Here is a 17,349-nt window from a genome sequence, read left to right as displayed (position 1 = left end):
TAATCAGTATCTCACACAAAGGCAGGAATGTAAACTACAGTTTTCCATAGTTCTCCATTAGGATAGTAAAAATTACTTTCAAACTGCGGGTATTTTAGTATTTGGAGTGATTAATCAGAGTATTACTTCCAACACTATCAAAGACAGCTGTATTAAATGCTTGATGCTGCATGACCTTGGGGTGTGATCTGATCAGACCACAGAAAGCCAGCAGGACTGGGCTCCGTCAGAACTTGACTAGGTGACTTCAAAGGAATACCAGGTGCAATATGAAACAATCCTGTTGGCTCAGTGTGTGACTGTTCTCTCTGTCTCAATAAATTAAAACAGGTCCTAACACTGTGTGTGTCCTAAACACTGGAGATGACATTTTCGGAGACTTAAACTAAAACTGAAGTCTCAAATAATTTTATATGTTCCTACTTTATTTTCTTTTTAGATTGGGAAAACTAGCATTGATATAGAATCAAAGAATCATTCAAAGGTAAAAGGCACCTCTTGAGATCATCTAGTCTAACTAACTTCCCTGACAGTCAGGGTCAGCTAGAGCAGTTTGCTCAGAACCGTGTCCAGTTGGGTTTTAAATATTTCCAGAGATGCAGACTCCACAACCTCTCTGGACAACCTATTCCAGAGTTTGACCACCATCAAAATAAAATCGTGTCTTTTTATCTTCAGATTTAATTTCATGTTTTAATTTGTGCCCATTGACTCTCGTCTTGTCAGTGGGCACCACTGAGAAGAGTCTGGCTTTCTCTTCATTCCTTCCCATCAGGGATTTTTACACATTGATAAGATCACACTAAGCCTTCTCTCCTCCAGGCTGAATAGCTGTCTTAGCCTGTCCTCTTATGAAAGATGCTCCAAGCCCTTAATCATCTTTGTGGCCTTTCACTGGACTCACTCCAATAAGTCCACATCTCTCTTGTACTGGGGAGCCCTGCACAGGACCAAGCATCCAGGTGTGGCCTCATCAGTGCTGAGCAGAGGGCAAGAATCACCTCCCTCAACCCTTGACCTACATGTGTTTGGAAAAGGGTTTCAAGGATTAGTTGCTCCATTGCCATCCCAAGGATTGAGGTGACAATGACCAGCCTGTAGTTCCCCAGATCCTGCTTCACAAAGGATTAACATTTGCTTTCTTCTAGTGTTCAGGAACTTCTCCCAGGCACCATGACCTACCAAGAATAATCGAGACTGTCCTCACAATGACATAAGCCAGCTCCTTCAGCACTCAGAGGTGCAGCCCATCCAGTCCCATGGACTGAAGTGCATCTAGTTTGCTTAAGTGCTCCCTGTACTGGTACTCCTCAAATGAGGGTAAGTCTTCCTTTCTCCAGACTTCCCCACCGATATCAGCATCCTGGGATTTCTGAAGGCCATCTTAACTGATAAAGACCAAGTCAAAGGCGGCACTGAGTAACTCAGTGTTTTCCACTTCACTTGTCACCAGGTCCCCTGTCCCATTCAGGAGTGGACCAATGTGTTCCTCAGTCTTCCTGTCACTGTTTATGCACTTGTAGAGTCCATTCTTGTTGTTCTTTGCATCCCTTGACAGATTCAGCACCAGGTTGGCCATGGCTTTCCTAAATTCACCCCTGCAAGATCAGACAGCATCTCTATACTTCTGGATCATCTGCATCTTCTCTCTCTCATACTCTTCCTTTTTACGTCTGAGCTCCTTGCTTATCCATGCCTGCATCCTGTCACCTTTGTTTGATTTTCTACTTGTTAGTATGGAACTTTTTTGAGCTTGTAGGATGTTATCTTTGGGTATCATGCTGCTCTTCTGGATCCCTCTTCTCTCCAGCACATCTCTGAAGAGACTGAAGACTGCTATGCTGAACTCCAGAGTTGTGGTCCTGCTTTCTGCACTCCTCCCTCCTCTCAGAACCCTGACTTTCACCATCTCACAGTCACATCAGCCAAAGGTAACTGTGACTAACTCCTCACCCCCTCATCAGTTCTTCCTTGTTTTTAAATATCAACTACAGCAGCGCACCTTTTCTTGCTGGCTCCTTGTTCGCTTGTGTCAGGAAGTTGTTGTCAAAGCACTGTAGAAATCTAGATTGCTTAAGCCCTGCTCTGTTGCTCTTCCAGAAGATATCATCTATTAATTTCCTGGCTCCTAGTTTTAACTAAAAAGTTACACTTCCATTCCTAATATCTGTCATATCTACTAAAAATGTAACTGTATTTTGTATATAATAAATAAAATTGATACAATCAACAGCAGTACATTATCTCACGTACAAGCATAGTTTTCATTACAGAACCCAAAACTGTAAATTATCCACTCTAACAATACAACAAATCACCACTTTAGAGCCAGAAATTAACTGAGTAATTTAGAAAGAAACTTACAGAAGTTACCTTGAAATCTTTGGCATAGTGGGAATCATGTGCAGGTATTTCTGATCCCACCTCATCCTCCACTCATGAGATCATCTTCAGCCACAAACCTAATTTATAAAGCTTGGCTCCACACCCAAAGTATAGGAATGTTCTAATCTAGGGTTCAATACAACCAACTTCAAAGTTCAGCCTAGAGATAAAACCTTTCTCAGTGTTTAAATATCCACAGAGCATTTGGACTTAGGAACTTAGCCCAGAATTAATTCTAACTGAAATTAATTTAAGGCAAATGCATTAAAAGAAGTTAAACTGAAAAAGACTCCCTTCTGTAATTCTTTTTCACAAAGACTAATGCTTACATAGTGTGATTAAATGCAGACAGTCAACCATGACAAACATGATAAAGACACTTACGTGTAGTTTCAGTTCCACGGAGGCCCTCACTAGCAGCATTTGAGTATATAGCAAATACAGCTATTTGGTATTCAGTTAAAGACATCAGATTTTTCAGAACTGCCGTTGACAAGCTTCCATCAACCACAACCTGTTTAGAAGAAAATTCAACTCAATACACATAAAACAAAATAACTATATTACTGTCAAATCAATCAATCCCTCTTTCAGGCAATTTTTTCACTGGCGTCTAAGAATCAACGTACTAAAGGTTCGTAAATCAAATTTGCTTTTGCTACCTTTAAGTACAGCGATGCGTCTGAAAAAAAAAAAAAAAAACAGCAACTATATACATCATCAAAATATTTAGCTGATATAAGTAGCCATTTAGATTAAAGGTATTGCTTAGATAAATAAAGTGTATGGAATAGTTTAAAAGTGTCTATTGGGCACTTTTTGATATAATTACTATATCATCATAAATATTTCTTTAGTACTACATATGCATACACACAGTACTTCAAATTGACATTAACACATATTCATGCTAAACAAGTTTCTAGTACAAAAAGAAACAAAATACATCCTTAGTTAAATCCTTTTGCTCTTCTGCCTTTCCATTCAATTTTGTAAGTTGTCAGCTGAAGCCAAAAGCTTGTTCCATTGCACTTTTTCCCATCTCCAAAATGCCTAAGCCCAATTCAAACACCTCTCTCCAGATTTTCAATGACCAGTTGTACATGTCCCAAAGTATACACCCATATCATCTTCCTTTTATGAATTACTTTTTCTTAGAACTGAAAATATGGCTCACCATCAGCTCCTACCTCTTCTGTTCTTGTAAACAGAATGGTGCACATAAAGTCTATACAATTGGTTCAAGTAACCATATATGTAAGCAAAAATGCAGGTTCACCCCAGCTCCCAGAAGTGCTCATTGTTATAGCATATTTACTTTAAATTACATGACAGAAAAGCAGCCTGGCTACTACCTAACCTTCACCACCATCCAATGCAACCATATCTCCTTTCTGTGGTGGGCTTCACAGCCCACATAGGGAATGTCAGGGTAGGTTTAAATGAGACCTCAGGGTAGGTTTAAATAAGACCATGGATCTTCTGTCTTGTTACTTCTTGTGGTTGCATTAAAAATTTCTGGGAAGCTTTTCCTCCTATTACCTCTTCCGGTTGTCCTCCTCGAGTGGGATAGTACACAACCCTGTATTTTTCCACTTTGCCTGGTGCATGGGTCCAGCTAACCCGGAATCCTCTAGCTGTTACCTCAGATGTGACCAAATCCGAAGGAGCCCCAAGTGAAGCAACAATTGTTCCTAGGTTAGAGACAACACATATTTTTTATTCCCCTCTGCAATATAATTATTTGGTTTGTTTTATTTGCTGAAGCTCCAAAGATCATTCCTCATCAGTAAAACAAATAGTTGGCTACTGCACATTTATTTAGGTCATTTTCAATGGAAACAAAGAACTAATAATAATGAGTACTGCACATAAAACTTTCACTGGAACTAAGCCTCCCTGCTCTTTCATAAACCTTTATGTGAAAGAGACAAAAATACAAAACTAAGCCTTCTGTCCTTCTTCCCATCAGTCTTTCAAGTCCTTTCTTTCTGGGTGTTTTTTTCAGGCTCCTTTCCTCCCAGTCATGAAAAACATTTAAGTACATATACAGCTGTGATCTCCTGTGGTCCTCTGCAGGTTGGAAACTGATATGCTACTTGTCAGCAGATTGAAGAGATGTAGTGAACGGTCATCTTGTCTGGCAATCATTCCTTTCCACAAAGATGTCTCATGTCTCTATGTTTTTTCCATCCTCTCCCTCTCAATTTCCCAACTGACTGCTTACTCCCCCCACAAGACACAGTTAATATTCTGTATTTCTTCCAGTTTCCAGGGGAATAAAAAAAGAAGGAAAAGATGGAATGAAGCCTTACTAATACACCCTTTCTCATTGCACAGGTAGAAATATGTGTGAAAGACAGCCTTCCTTACTGATATATATTACAAGCTTATTGAAAAATCACTCAATATTTCTGTGATATTACAGAATCACAAGCCAAGCAATACAAACAAAATCCACTGTAGACTTGCAGAAGACATTTCCTCAGGTAGGACTATTTCTCTGGCAAATTGTGACATTTTTTCATAGCCATTTCTTTTGTTCAGCAAAAGAAAAATACTGTAGTCAGAGGAGGCTTTTACATAAGATCAATTTTCTTCACCACCTTCTTTTCTTATGCCCTGAAATATATTTCTTGTGCATTAAATATGAGGAATAAACCCATCATCAGGAAGGGACAAAGCAATCTTAATAGTTCAAAATTTTGAAAACTTATGAGACAATAAAAACAGTAAGTTTGGAGATGGAAAGCACAGCACAAACATAACAATTCCATGTGCAGCTGTTAAAGTAATTCATCCCCAATACTGTGTATTATAAAAAAAATTTCCTTATCCACCACTTGGAAATAGTTACGACAGAATGAATGTATACTTTTTCATTTTTTGGTACTACCAAGTCCTGTAATATTTGCCACTATCAAAGACAGAGAGCAAAAGATCAAAGATATCGAAGCAATAATAAAAAAACACACCTAGGAAGATAACTTCCCTGACAATATACTTTCTTGTGAGCAAAATAATATACATCATGAGTCAAGTGCCAGAAGCCCGCAGGTAACAGAACTGCAGGTATTTGGAATAGGATTTATAGCTCTAAACTCATACTGTTATATTACATCTTGTTTCTTATTCACCTTTGATTTCCTTTTCCTGTTCCTCTACTCGTGAGCACACTGTTCTGGTAAGACCTTCAACAATGGTATGCATGAAGTTAAAGTCAGCAACATTGTAGACATGTGTGCTGTCAGGTTCAGAGGCAATCTCTTTGAGTTCATTTATATCTGCATTCTTTACACCTTTAATTGGAAAGAAAAATAAAGAAAACAATTGCAACAAAAAAGATTTGAAAAAGTTAATGATCTTAACATTAAAATCAGATTGCTCTGTTGTTAAGATTTTACTTCAAGATGTTAATTTGTGCCAGCATAACTGGCACTTTTTCAGCTGTCTCCTGATAATGTAGAATCCATGTATATTGCTCAATTCCAGTTATAGCAGCAATGATTTGGAGAACATATTAAATAAGATTTAAATTACTGATGATACATACTGGATACAGACAGAAAAGAACACTTCCTTAATACAGAGGGCAACAGATACAAATACCCCAGAGTATAATGGGACATAATATATGGATATAGTAGAATACACACCGATAGCAAACAGCTCAATGCCTGCATCTCGCAGGTTTTTAGCAGGAGGGATAACATCATCTTGGGACTTCCCATCAGTGATCAGTATACCAATTTTAGATACTCCAGGTCTTGCACCTGCTTCAGGCTTAAAGCTGTTTTCCAAAATGTAAGTTAAGGCAAGACCTGAAAAAGGAAAGATTTTTAAAAGACTTTAAGAGGGGAAAACGTCCATTAATTTTGCTAATATCACAGTGTTTATCTTTCCATTCAATTTAAAAATCCAGAGACATCTTTTAATGAAGAGTAAGTATAAAATAATGTATTTACTGAAAGATTAAATTCCAACAAGCCACCTAAACTAGAGAGAAGGTGACATTAATCTTTAGCAGCCTTTTGATCAATCAATGTATTTTAAACTGGCCATGGAAACCTAAATTGATCTTCCTGTAAATGGATCATCTTTCCTTTCTTACTCTACAAAGTTAGAATAGGAAGTCCCCTCTCCTTCTACCTACCTCGCTCATATGAAAGCACACGCTCTGGATAGCTTAGTAAATCCCAATACTACATACAATGTTACTTTAATTTGTTTGGGTTTTTGTTTGTTCTTTCCAATTTACAAGCTGAAGAAAAGCTTAAATAAAGCTTAGGGAGAATCTGATTCTAATAACTGCTAATTATTTAAAGGGAGGAAGAACAACTTCAAGACAAACGTCACAATGAGATCCTATCTGTAAACAAGTCTCCTACAGCAAAGGTTCCTAACTCACCTTTTCTAACATCCATATAAAAGAATCATGATAATTTACTACTTGCTACCTCACAGTAATCTCATTCCTAGACTCATACTAGAGTCCTTCTGTCCTTTGTCCCACTGCAATCAATCCTTCTACCAAAATAAAGGCTTGTTGCAGAAGAAGAGAATCTTCCACATTCTTTCTCCCCTTCCCTCCCTGCCAAAACCAAAAAAGGCAGCAATTTACTTAAAGCCATGTCAGTGTCTTTGGATATATCATTCTCCTGGCAAGACAGGCAATATTACTAACTGCTGCTTTGACGATACTGGAATTGTATTCAGAGACGGTATTTTTCCCAGGTTGACGGGCATCTCCCATTTATCCATTACTAAGTGTCTTATGGGGCTTCAGTGCTCTAACTACTAAAAGGTCAGTGGAAATCTAAAAGCCCCAGGTGATCATTTGAAAAGTCACTATTGCCAGTTGTCAGATATTAAAACAACATTCTTTCCTTCTCCAGAATAAAGATCTGTGCATGAATGTTATGAATGGATTTTGCATTTTCTTCCTAGCAGGTAAAAGATTTTACTTCCAGCACAGAGAATTCATGTACGCTTTGTTTTATGAGACCTTGTCTTGACCAGAAAGACTCACAGTGATGCCAATGAGTCAAGCACTTCAGAAAAAACTTCACTGACACTGGATAAAACCATTAGCAAGCTGCAAAAACCCTACCCTTTTTGCCTTCATAATAGGCACTAACACTTCCTAGTCTGTGAAGCAGAATATGTTTTGTCATAAAAGGCAAAAGCTAAAACATAGACAGTACCTGTTAATGTATTCCCTCCCTTATATGGTAGATTACGGACTGCATCCAAAACAGCATCTTTTGTGCCATAGGCATTCAAATGCCATTCAATTCGGGGATCACCACTGTACTGTGCAAGACCTAAAGAGCAGAAATTAAGGTAACCCATTAGACAATAAAGCATTTTTTTTCAAAGTACATTTTACATACTGTTACGAACTGCTCACCATAGTAAGCTAACCACAATTAGCTTTGCTACCACCCTAGAAAAACTGCATTGCTTGATGCCAAAAGAATAGTATAGAGTTGTTCTTAGTGGCAACTCCTCAACTTATTTTCAAAACCTTTCTTTCAAGTGCTAAGGAAAGTAAATGAGAAAGAGTACCCAAACTTTTTCAGTTTAGTGATTCCAAGAAATTGTTTTTTGTAAAAGAAGAATTTTATTTAATAAACTTTTGAACAGACTAAAATATACACAGCAGAACAGAAATACAACATCTGAGCCAGTTTAATCCATGACAAAAAGCCATCTATTGGCACATTCTTCATCCAAAAATTAAAATGCAAGGGTTTGATCTAATGCTGACTGAAGTCAGTAAGACTCTTTCCACTGTTTTTTCTTCTCCATTGACATTGCATTAGAGTTTACATAAGTTGAGTATCAGAGTAAACTGCGAGAAATTAATACTACAAGCATTGCAGCAGCATTACTCTTATGATAGAAGTGCTACTTGCAGGTGAGGAGGAATCTTGCACAAATAAGTAGCATTGAACTGTTAACTATCCTGAAATAATAAAATGTTTATATTGCTATGGAAATATTAAGAAAAAAATATGGCACCTTACCTACTCTTGTTTTCTCAGATCCCACATTAAAAGCGGAAACCAGATTTTCCAGGAACAGTCGAACAAGCCTGAAATTGAATCTGCCAATACTCCAAGAACCGTCTACCAGTATCACAATATCTGCAATTGCTGGAGTTTTACAGGTAAACAGGTTTCCTGTAAATCATTAACATGAAAAAAATATTGTTAATTGTAACTTAATAAATGTATACCTTCCTCCTCCCACTAAATTTAATACTTAAAGCTTTTTTCCATGGACAAAGTGAGAAATAAGCAAAATCACTAAATGTCTTTGTTCTAAATTCAGTAATAGAACAGTTTGGTGATTATCTACTTCAGTTCTTCCATCAAGCTGTTCAAAATTACTGTTGGGAGATGCATGAAAAAGAAATACTGCTTCTAAAAATACAATACTCCAGATAGAAAAAAGTAGGAGTTATATATCACAATCAAACCAGCAATCTATTGTCATTCTCAAGAATATACATACACAGTATGCAGTTCATGACACTTAACCTGAGGTGTGGACAATGCAGAGAGCTTTCTAAGATACAGACATCGAAAACAATTATCAAGACACCTTTTATATAGTCAATATAGAAAAGCAGGTGTTTCTATACATCTCAACAACTCTGTAGAAAAACTTCTTTAGCTGTCATTGTAAACTTCTAAAGCTAGAAGTGAATCTCACCCTGGGAGTCTAGAGCAAAACCGAAGGTCAACAGACTATTCTGTACTAAACCTAAGTAGGAGGCACTCAATACAGCAAAGGGAAAATACAAAAACCTGATTTAAATTCACAATCTCTATGAGAACTAACACCACATGAAGATTTAGTCTTATAGATATATAGAAAAGTACACAAAAATGAAAGAGCATTAAAAAAGCAACAGAAAAGATCTGATAAGAATTAGCATAGATGCATATTAATAGTCTTCAAGGTTTAAGAGACCAACAAGGAAATCAGATGAAACGGCAGTAGAGATTAGACATAAATTGCAAGATAAGCCAACTAAAAGGTTTTTAGGGATACAGATTCTTAAAAAATTAAGACACCTAAACAAAGTGCCACATTCAGTTTGAGGAAAATGATAGGAAGGGAGGTAAGAGAAAGGAAGAGGTTTCCATAACCTCAGACAGAATTGCCACATCCCACAGAAGTGGCTGCATTACTGTAAAAGTAAGGTGGTGGAAATAATGGATTCATATTGTAGGGAGGAAAAACAAATTAGTGATGTTGTAACATCTATATGATGTTGAAACAGCTATACCATACAAGAGTTTAAGTATAAAAAAAGCAAACTCCCCACAAGCTTGACTACAGAACAGGGATGGAAGTAGGAAATTCAAAGCAAAGCATGTTAGTAGAAAAGGTATCATGCATCACAAACCATTTAGGGATGAAAATCATGTCCCTGAATATAGTAAAAAACCTGCAGAACAGGGAAGTAAACTGCAGCCTGACTTTTATAATGATTTTTTTCAGGACCCACAACACAAATTAGTTGACAAAGGATACCAACACCTAAGGTGGTAATAACAGGAATCACCAAATACATTGTTAGAAATAAACTGATCTTAGGCAGAGATGTTCAGCAAATGAAATAAGTAATTCAGTGAGAAATAATGAAAAAGGTGCTTGCACTAGCCCATAAGCAGCTCTCCTGTTACAAAAAGGGAGCAAACCACACGGTTAGCAACTTAAAACTTTAACACCATATTATTAATTACAATCTTTTCATTAAAAACAAAATTATAGTCTCACAGGCAAAAACAATCTGATGTGCAGAAGGTCTTCAAACAATTGGTAATAATTAAGTTAGATTTGTACTGTAGTGTAAATCCACTGAGCAAGAAACCAATTCCATAAAGTTATAGTTAATGTCTTAAACGTGTACTAAAAATACTTTTAGAAGAGCAGGGAACATTTCCTACGTGCAGCTAGCAGTGCAGAATAAGTTCTAAACACATGACAAAAATTCCACTTACAAAGATGCCAAAACAAATATTTTATTTTAGTTTTTACAGTACAAGACAACGCTATTTGAATTGGCAACACATTTTAATGTATAAACAGTGGGGAACATTTAGTAAGCATCAGAAAAATGATCTTAACTTGGAAGATAAATCCAAAGGAGGTCCAAATCTTTGTATCACTGAAGTCAACAGGAAAACTTCCCTTGATTTCAGCAGGATTGGAATCTGTTTTGTGATTTAATAGGAAGTTATTGGTCATGGCAAAATTCATGTTTTAAATATCTTTGCCAAACAAACTTCCTGTTAATCAGCCTGCATTACTGGCAGTATTTGTCTTTCATTAACATGCCGTTCAACTGTGCCATTCTCACACTGGCCATGATTAGCTGCTTAAGCTTCAAAAGAAGTAAACCACTACTCAACAGCAGTAAGAATGGTAGAACTGGACCCCCAATTCACATCCAAGCAGCTGTACTACAGCACAGATGTACCTTTTCAGTATGATCCCAGCAGTTTAATCCTGTAGCCCAGTGAGGATAACAGGATTTGTGTGGCTGCATTTCCCATCTCTACTTCTAAAATCTTATGCTTACTATGAAACTCCATTAGTATCCTAGGTTTTACTCTTTTCATATCAACAAGTTGTGCCTATAAGGCTTCTTTAATCCTGTAGTGATGGCTTCGTGAATAAAACCTTTTATTGGTTTTACTAAATCCATTCAGTGCAGAAATCCAAAGAATAAAGAAAACAATAAAGGCATTCCTTTCAATATTTTATTTCCACATCATCAGACCAGTGCAAATAGTATCATTCAATTATATTTTTGTTAAAAAAGCATGTGTGGTTTGATCCAAGATTGTACTGCAATGTCACAGAATGTGAAAATTTGATTCGTTCTTCGTAGATAGGAGAAACTTGTTGAATCTTTTCTGCATAAAACATTTAGCTTTTGTTACTTCTGTACACCCACTATTTGCTTATGTTTTCTCCTTGTTGTACTTAATAGAATTGTAGAAAGTTCCCTAAAATGGAATAAACAACAGTGAGATATTAAACAGAATAACATGCTGTATAGAATTCTTTAAAACCTGATAGGAATACAAACACCATATCATTATAGCTTATAAAGTTAGTCTAAAATACACAGTATGTGGCAAGTAATTTATGCACCCCACTGGGATTAGACAGTTTCCATTACCACTTCTAGCAAATGTCTTTTTCAATAATCTTTCCATACAACCATACATGGTCATGAATTCCTATAGTGTTTGAGAATAATTTTGAACATTTCAGCTATCTAAATGTAACTTTAATAGGCATTTTCTCAAAAACATTACTTAAAGGAGGATGACAGCATATAATTCCATATAAAAAAACTTCCAACACTCAATGTTTTAGCCCATTACAAGTTCCAATACTGTGATCAGATTGTGCATATTTCCCTTTCACTTGGTCATCAATAAAACAGCAGTGAAAGAGAAGGTGCCACTTTGCTCTGAATTACACAATACTCACCAGTTTCAAGAGCGGGACAGTAGAGAGGAGACCAGTTACCTAATTTTTGTATAATGTTTCCTAATGTTAAATAGATAGCATTATTCTACTTCAAATGCTGAATTCCACAAACAACAACAGAGCCTGCAATTTTTAAGTTAGAGAAAATTACAGAATTGCAGACATTCTAAAGGCAGAAAAGACCTTATATATTTTACACCAGCAACTGTCTTCAGTGCATCCACCTACAAGGAGTGAAGTTTGATAAGGAGAAAGTAAAAAACTAACGGACTTTCTATAACAAATTTACAATCTTCCTAGCTTTATTTGGCAGATGGAACTTGCCACTCTGCCAGGAAGCTGAGGAGGAAGAGGCACGATCTCTCATTTCTGCATGTCGCAAATGAAGGCATAGGCTCAAAACTTCATCTCTAAAGACACCAGTATACAACTACTAGCAATGCATTAGGACAAGATATTTGCACAAAACTTACTTCAGTATTGCCAACAGTCATATCATCATCAAGAATTTTGGTTCTTCTGTGTCAGGGAGACCTCTCAAAGAATAACCAGCATTGAAGGAATTTTGCATCTACCAAATGAAGTTTCCTGCCTTTGATCCTTCAAGCCCCTAGACTTTAAAGGTGATGCATTTGCTTACCACCGGAATGTGCAAGTGCTATAGCACTACCAAGACTCATGTCAAAGTTTGGCTGAGAGTGAAGCCAATGATGGCAACACTGAAAAAAAGATCCAGCTTTCTGGGGTGGAGGGAGAGTTATTGAAGCCTGTGAAACATGACCCTTAAGATGTCCTACTGAAGGAATCAGAGTACAGAGTGAGGACCATGAGGGACTCTGGCAGTATAGGGGATGTACAGATCAAAGCATGGTCTGCAAGCTTCTGTAAACACTGACCCCCCTCTCTGAAGCTTCATTTTCAACCTGTTGCTGTTTTCTCACATGCATTCAGTGAGCAAGTGAGCAATGTTAAAAAACAAGTTTGATCAAAAAAAACGGCCAGCCTTCATTAAACATAAATACAAAACCATGATTTTTAGACAAAAGTAGTAGCTCTTTGATTCTTGGAGTTAATACTACACTTCAATAGTTCTTTGAAAGGCAAAAGGAGAAGCAGCAAACACAGGCACTGACACCCAGGAGGACTCAATGCCTTAGAAGAATCAGTTCAATTTGCATGCAGTTATGATACATTTTGCAGAAACACATTTGATATTTTGCCTCCCCTTGGTATGAAACTGTTCTCATTTTCAAGAGCCAAAACACACACTTCTTCTGCTAGAAGAAGTTAAGACTATAATTCTTTCTTAGTCTGCAATATGTCGTTTCCTTTCTTACTCCCTGTCACAGTGGAAAAGTCAACTAATGGATATGGAAAAAGAGGAAGAAAGTTCAAGTAGAGGTCAGTAATAATACAGTATGAATGGAAGACTCGTTCATGGGGTAACAAAGCACAAAAGGCAAGAAGCTTGATGACAGAAGCAAGTGAAAAATATCTTGTGAATAAAGCATGAATGACAGAGAAAAGTCAGTCCTCCACACTGACTGACAGCACCACAGCTGAGCAGAAGCACCACTGAGGGCAAGGGCAATATAAATCTGTATTGGCAAAATGTCACTGCTTTTAGAAAAAGGGTTAAAAAATAGGGACGTGAAACAGTGTTCCGCTCCAAAATTTAGCTACTCACTAGTCCATGATTCTGACATTGATATTATTGCACTGAGCTGGTGATATCATCATTGCACTTAGACTTCAGTTTAACACATCCCATATGTCAGGCTACGGACCAGACAAATGCATACAACATAACTGCTTTTCTTTGAACTATATCCAACCATAGCTTGAATTTGAAGGACTCAAATGCTGGAACATCATTAGGTTGAAAGAGCAGCCCAGTGAGGTTAGAAGTTTGTCCCTGCTTCCTAGAAAAAAAAAAAAAAAAAAAAGAGCAGCCAGCCCTTTCCCATGCACCTTGTTCTGTTCCAGGAAACTAATACAGCCCAACTGGCAGACCTACAAATTTGCTATTTGGAGGAGTTGTTTGAATATTAAGATTAACTGAACATGTTGTGTCTAATCATATCACATTTGACTGTGAATACTGCAGTTCAATAATTTTACTTATTTCAAAAAGTACACAGCAATAAATAAATATTATTTAAGGTACATCTTTTGAATTTAAAGCCACAAAACTAATTAAAGCAATAGTATAATACATTAATTGCTTACATATACTAGGGATAATTTTCAAGCATGAGAGAAGGAAGCATATAGCCATTTTCTGTGCACTTACATTTTAACTTTTTAATTTACTTGAGAGACAGAATAAATATAAAAGGTAACTACAAAGAAAGTGCTGATGTTTTCTGGCAGACCATTACTGATTGACAGCACTGAAGCACATGATGTCTGCAGCAGCTTCCCAGATAGCAACACTACACTCTCTTGGTCTGTGTACCTAGATAGAAAAATATGTTTTAAAAACCCCCTGCATTTAAACTGAGAGTTCAAAACATTTATTTTAATTTCTCTCCCAACAGGCAACATGTCAACACAGAACAAAGCACACTGCTGAAATCTTTCCTGAAACTGAAGTTCAACATGGCAAGATACTGTGTCAATTTAGTCATAATGATTTACACTGAAGATGATCCACAACCCTCCTGTAAAGTACATGAAATCTAAGAAACTCTTCTGCAGATTACAGTGATAATTCTCTACTTCTCTTTGCTCTCAGTTCTGCATCCGAGTGCATGAATGTTTTAAATGAAACAGCTGTCTCAAAGTCTAAATTACTTTTCAAGGCAGACAACTATAATTTTTTATTAGTATGGGCATATTTATCCACCATTGCTATGTAACAAATATGCCAGGATTTAAAACGGTTATTTTTCCCTTTGCTTTAGTGAAGTATGAAATCCCCGAGACAGTCTTCTCTGGCTATGTAGAAGACAGTTAATCAGGGGGCTGAAGACAAAACAGGCACTCAGAAATCCTCAACATTAATTAAGCTGTATGTATATACTCTCTAAACCATGATAAAGAGCTGATCTGTACCTGAGCTTGTGATTAAATTACAGCTTTAACACAGCAGGTAAAATAAAAAGAACCTGCCTGAGAGAGCAAGCTGCCTATCTATGAAAGTCATTAACATAGAACTAATTGAAAATTAAAGTCTGTCTCTGCCTTCTTTACTCCTTCCAATGTGTACTTTTACACACTGGAAAGATATCCCCTGACCCTGCTGTCCTCCAGACTGAAGAGTCCAGCTCTCCCAGCCCCTCTTCTTACAAAAGATGCTCCAAGCCCTTAATCATCTTCATGGCCCTTCACTGGACTCACTCCAGTAAACGCTCATCTTTCTTCTACTGGGGAGCCAGCCCAGCACTGGATGCAGAACTCCATATGTGGCCTCACCAGGGCTGAGCAGAGGGAAAGTATCACCTGCTGACAATTTTCTTCTTAATGCAGCCCAGGAGGCCGTTGGCCTTCTTTAAGACAAGGGCATATTGCTGGCTCATCATCACCTTGTCCACCAAGACCCCCAGGGCTTTTTCTGCAAAGCTGCTTTCCAGCCAGTCAGCCACCAGCTGACTGAGGTTATTCCTCTCCAGGGCCAGGACTCTGCACTTGCCTTTGTTGAAATGCACGATGCCCCCGTTTGCCCATTTCTTCAGCCTGCTGAGGACACTCTGAATGGCAGCACAAACCTCTGGTGTAACAACCATTCCTCCCAGTTTTGTACCATCTGCAAACTTGCTGACGGTGCACGCTTTCCCATCATCCCAGTCTTCACCTGATGGTAGGTTCTCATCTCCCTCCCACATCATTCCTTTTTTAAAGCTTTTCTCATAAGGCTGGCCAGCCTGTTAGCAGAGATGACTTTGCCCCACTTAGTCAGATGGATCACATCTCTTCCAAGCAGCTACTGAGCCTCAAAGAGGGTCCCATCATCACAGAAACCTAAACCCTGTTGTTGACAGCAACTGCAAAACTAGTTGACTTACAGGATCTGCCCAGTCCTCCTCAAGCCCTTTCCCCTCATAAGTGAGATCAAGAAGATGACCACCTGAACTCCCATACCCTTAAGCATTGCCCTCAGAGCCACACAGTGGACAGTTTGCCACCCAATGCAAAGAGACCTTGGCAACAGGATCATCATAATTAGTTTCCACCTATTTAATTCCCTATCTCTTAAAATATGTGTTATTAAGCAAAAGCAGACAAATATTAAAACAAAGGAGCCTTCCTCGGGGGATTCAATTTTGTGATTGTTTGGTTATGTCTCAATGAACAATTTAAAAGAATCTCAACAGTCTGCCACCGCACTGTATTAAAGTACTGATCAGTGGGCTAAGCGGCAATAAACACACCACAGATATCTTTTTCTAAGTGAGCATTTAAGATAACCTTTGATTTTCTTTTTCTCTAATTCACAGACTTTAAAAATTCCTCTCATGCACTAAAGTAATTATTCCCTACTATAAACAAATTACTAAATAGCCATGTTAGGTATTTTTCCCCCTCAGGCAGATTACACTGCTGTTTTCCATCCTGCAACATTTCTTTCTGTCTGAGATTCCAGAGTCTTCCATTCACTTATTATTTCTCTGGTCTTGTACTTACAGTACCATCCAGCTAGACAGGTAAAAAACGCATATAGGCACATCAGTTACAAAATATCATATAAGGTGGATAGTTAATTTTTTTAACTACAGAAGAACTAATAATAAATCTCAAAATAATTTACTGAATATTTTCTTTCATTCAATGCCATTTATATCTACTTTTCTTTATAGTGTTTCAAAGGCTCTAAAACGACAAGTCTTATCTCCAAATCCAATTGCATTTTTAAAAAATAAAATTGAAAATCTAATGTAGAACCTTATCTTAAAGACTTCAGTACGGGGATTTTCTTAACTATTTCACTCTACAGAGGCAATTTTTTAATCTTGATTTTACAGGCATATGAGAAAAATACCAACCTGATTTTACAGAAAAGGTCTGCCTAAGACTCTAATAATTACATTCAGATATTTTTAAAAACATCTTCCAGAAACAATGGTAAATTTTAAATCTGCAAGAGTGAATTTAAAATTTGCACTGAGGAAGAGACAATTATTTTAATTAAGACAAATTACTGGCCACTACCCAAAGTATACAACTGTTAAGGGAGCTGTCAGAACCAAAGGAGAGTCCTATCATGAGGTACTGACTATGCTTAGACATCTGGGTTTATTTTTAGTTTGGACAGTAGTTACTTAGCAATTTACAATAACCATAGTCAAAATGAAACTGCTGGCCCTTAATGAAAACCATGTACTTCAATATGCACAGATATAGTTAAATCACCCTGATGCCTGAAAAGCAGGGTGAAGACAATCGTATAAAAATTTATTAAAATATTCCTATGGAGCTCAACAGAGGATTTTTTTTTTTCCA

At 37.3% G+C, this 17,349-nt stretch overlaps 1 protein-coding gene across 7 annotated transcripts in view; it reads right to left on the bottom strand.

Moving 5' to 3' along the window:
- The window catches only part of COL14A1 (collagen type XIV alpha 1 chain), a 122,437-nt gene that overhangs the window by 81,678 nt on the left and 23,410 nt on the right, over positions 1 to 17,349 (bottom strand). For all 7 annotated transcript variants that reach the window (XR_003397740.1, XM_026842177.1, XM_026842181.1 and 4 more), the window contains 6 exons: positions 8,415 to 8,570; positions 7,590 to 7,709; positions 6,042 to 6,206; positions 5,523 to 5,684; positions 3,928 to 4,079; positions 2,770 to 2,899 (listed from right to left, as the gene is read on the bottom strand). Coding sequence is in view for 6 of the 7 variants with exons in the window: in XM_026842177.1 (XP_026697978.1) it covers positions 2,770 to 2,899; positions 3,928 to 4,079; positions 5,523 to 5,684; positions 6,042 to 6,206; positions 7,590 to 7,709; positions 8,415 to 8,570 (885 nt within the window). In the remaining variant the exon portion in view is untranslated. The remainder of the gene's footprint in view (positions 1 to 2,769; positions 2,900 to 3,927; positions 4,080 to 5,522; positions 5,685 to 6,041; positions 6,207 to 7,589; positions 7,710 to 8,414; positions 8,571 to 17,349) is intronic.

The sequence above is a fragment of the Athene cunicularia genome (assembly GCF_003259725.1).
Source record: "Athene cunicularia isolate RWA chromosome 2 unlocalized genomic scaffold, athCun1 chr2_part1, whole genome shotgun sequence".
NCBI classification, from domain to species: domain Eukaryota; kingdom Metazoa; phylum Chordata; class Aves; order Strigiformes; family Strigidae; genus Athene; species Athene cunicularia.
This window is presented reverse-complemented; position numbering and strand designations above follow the sequence as displayed.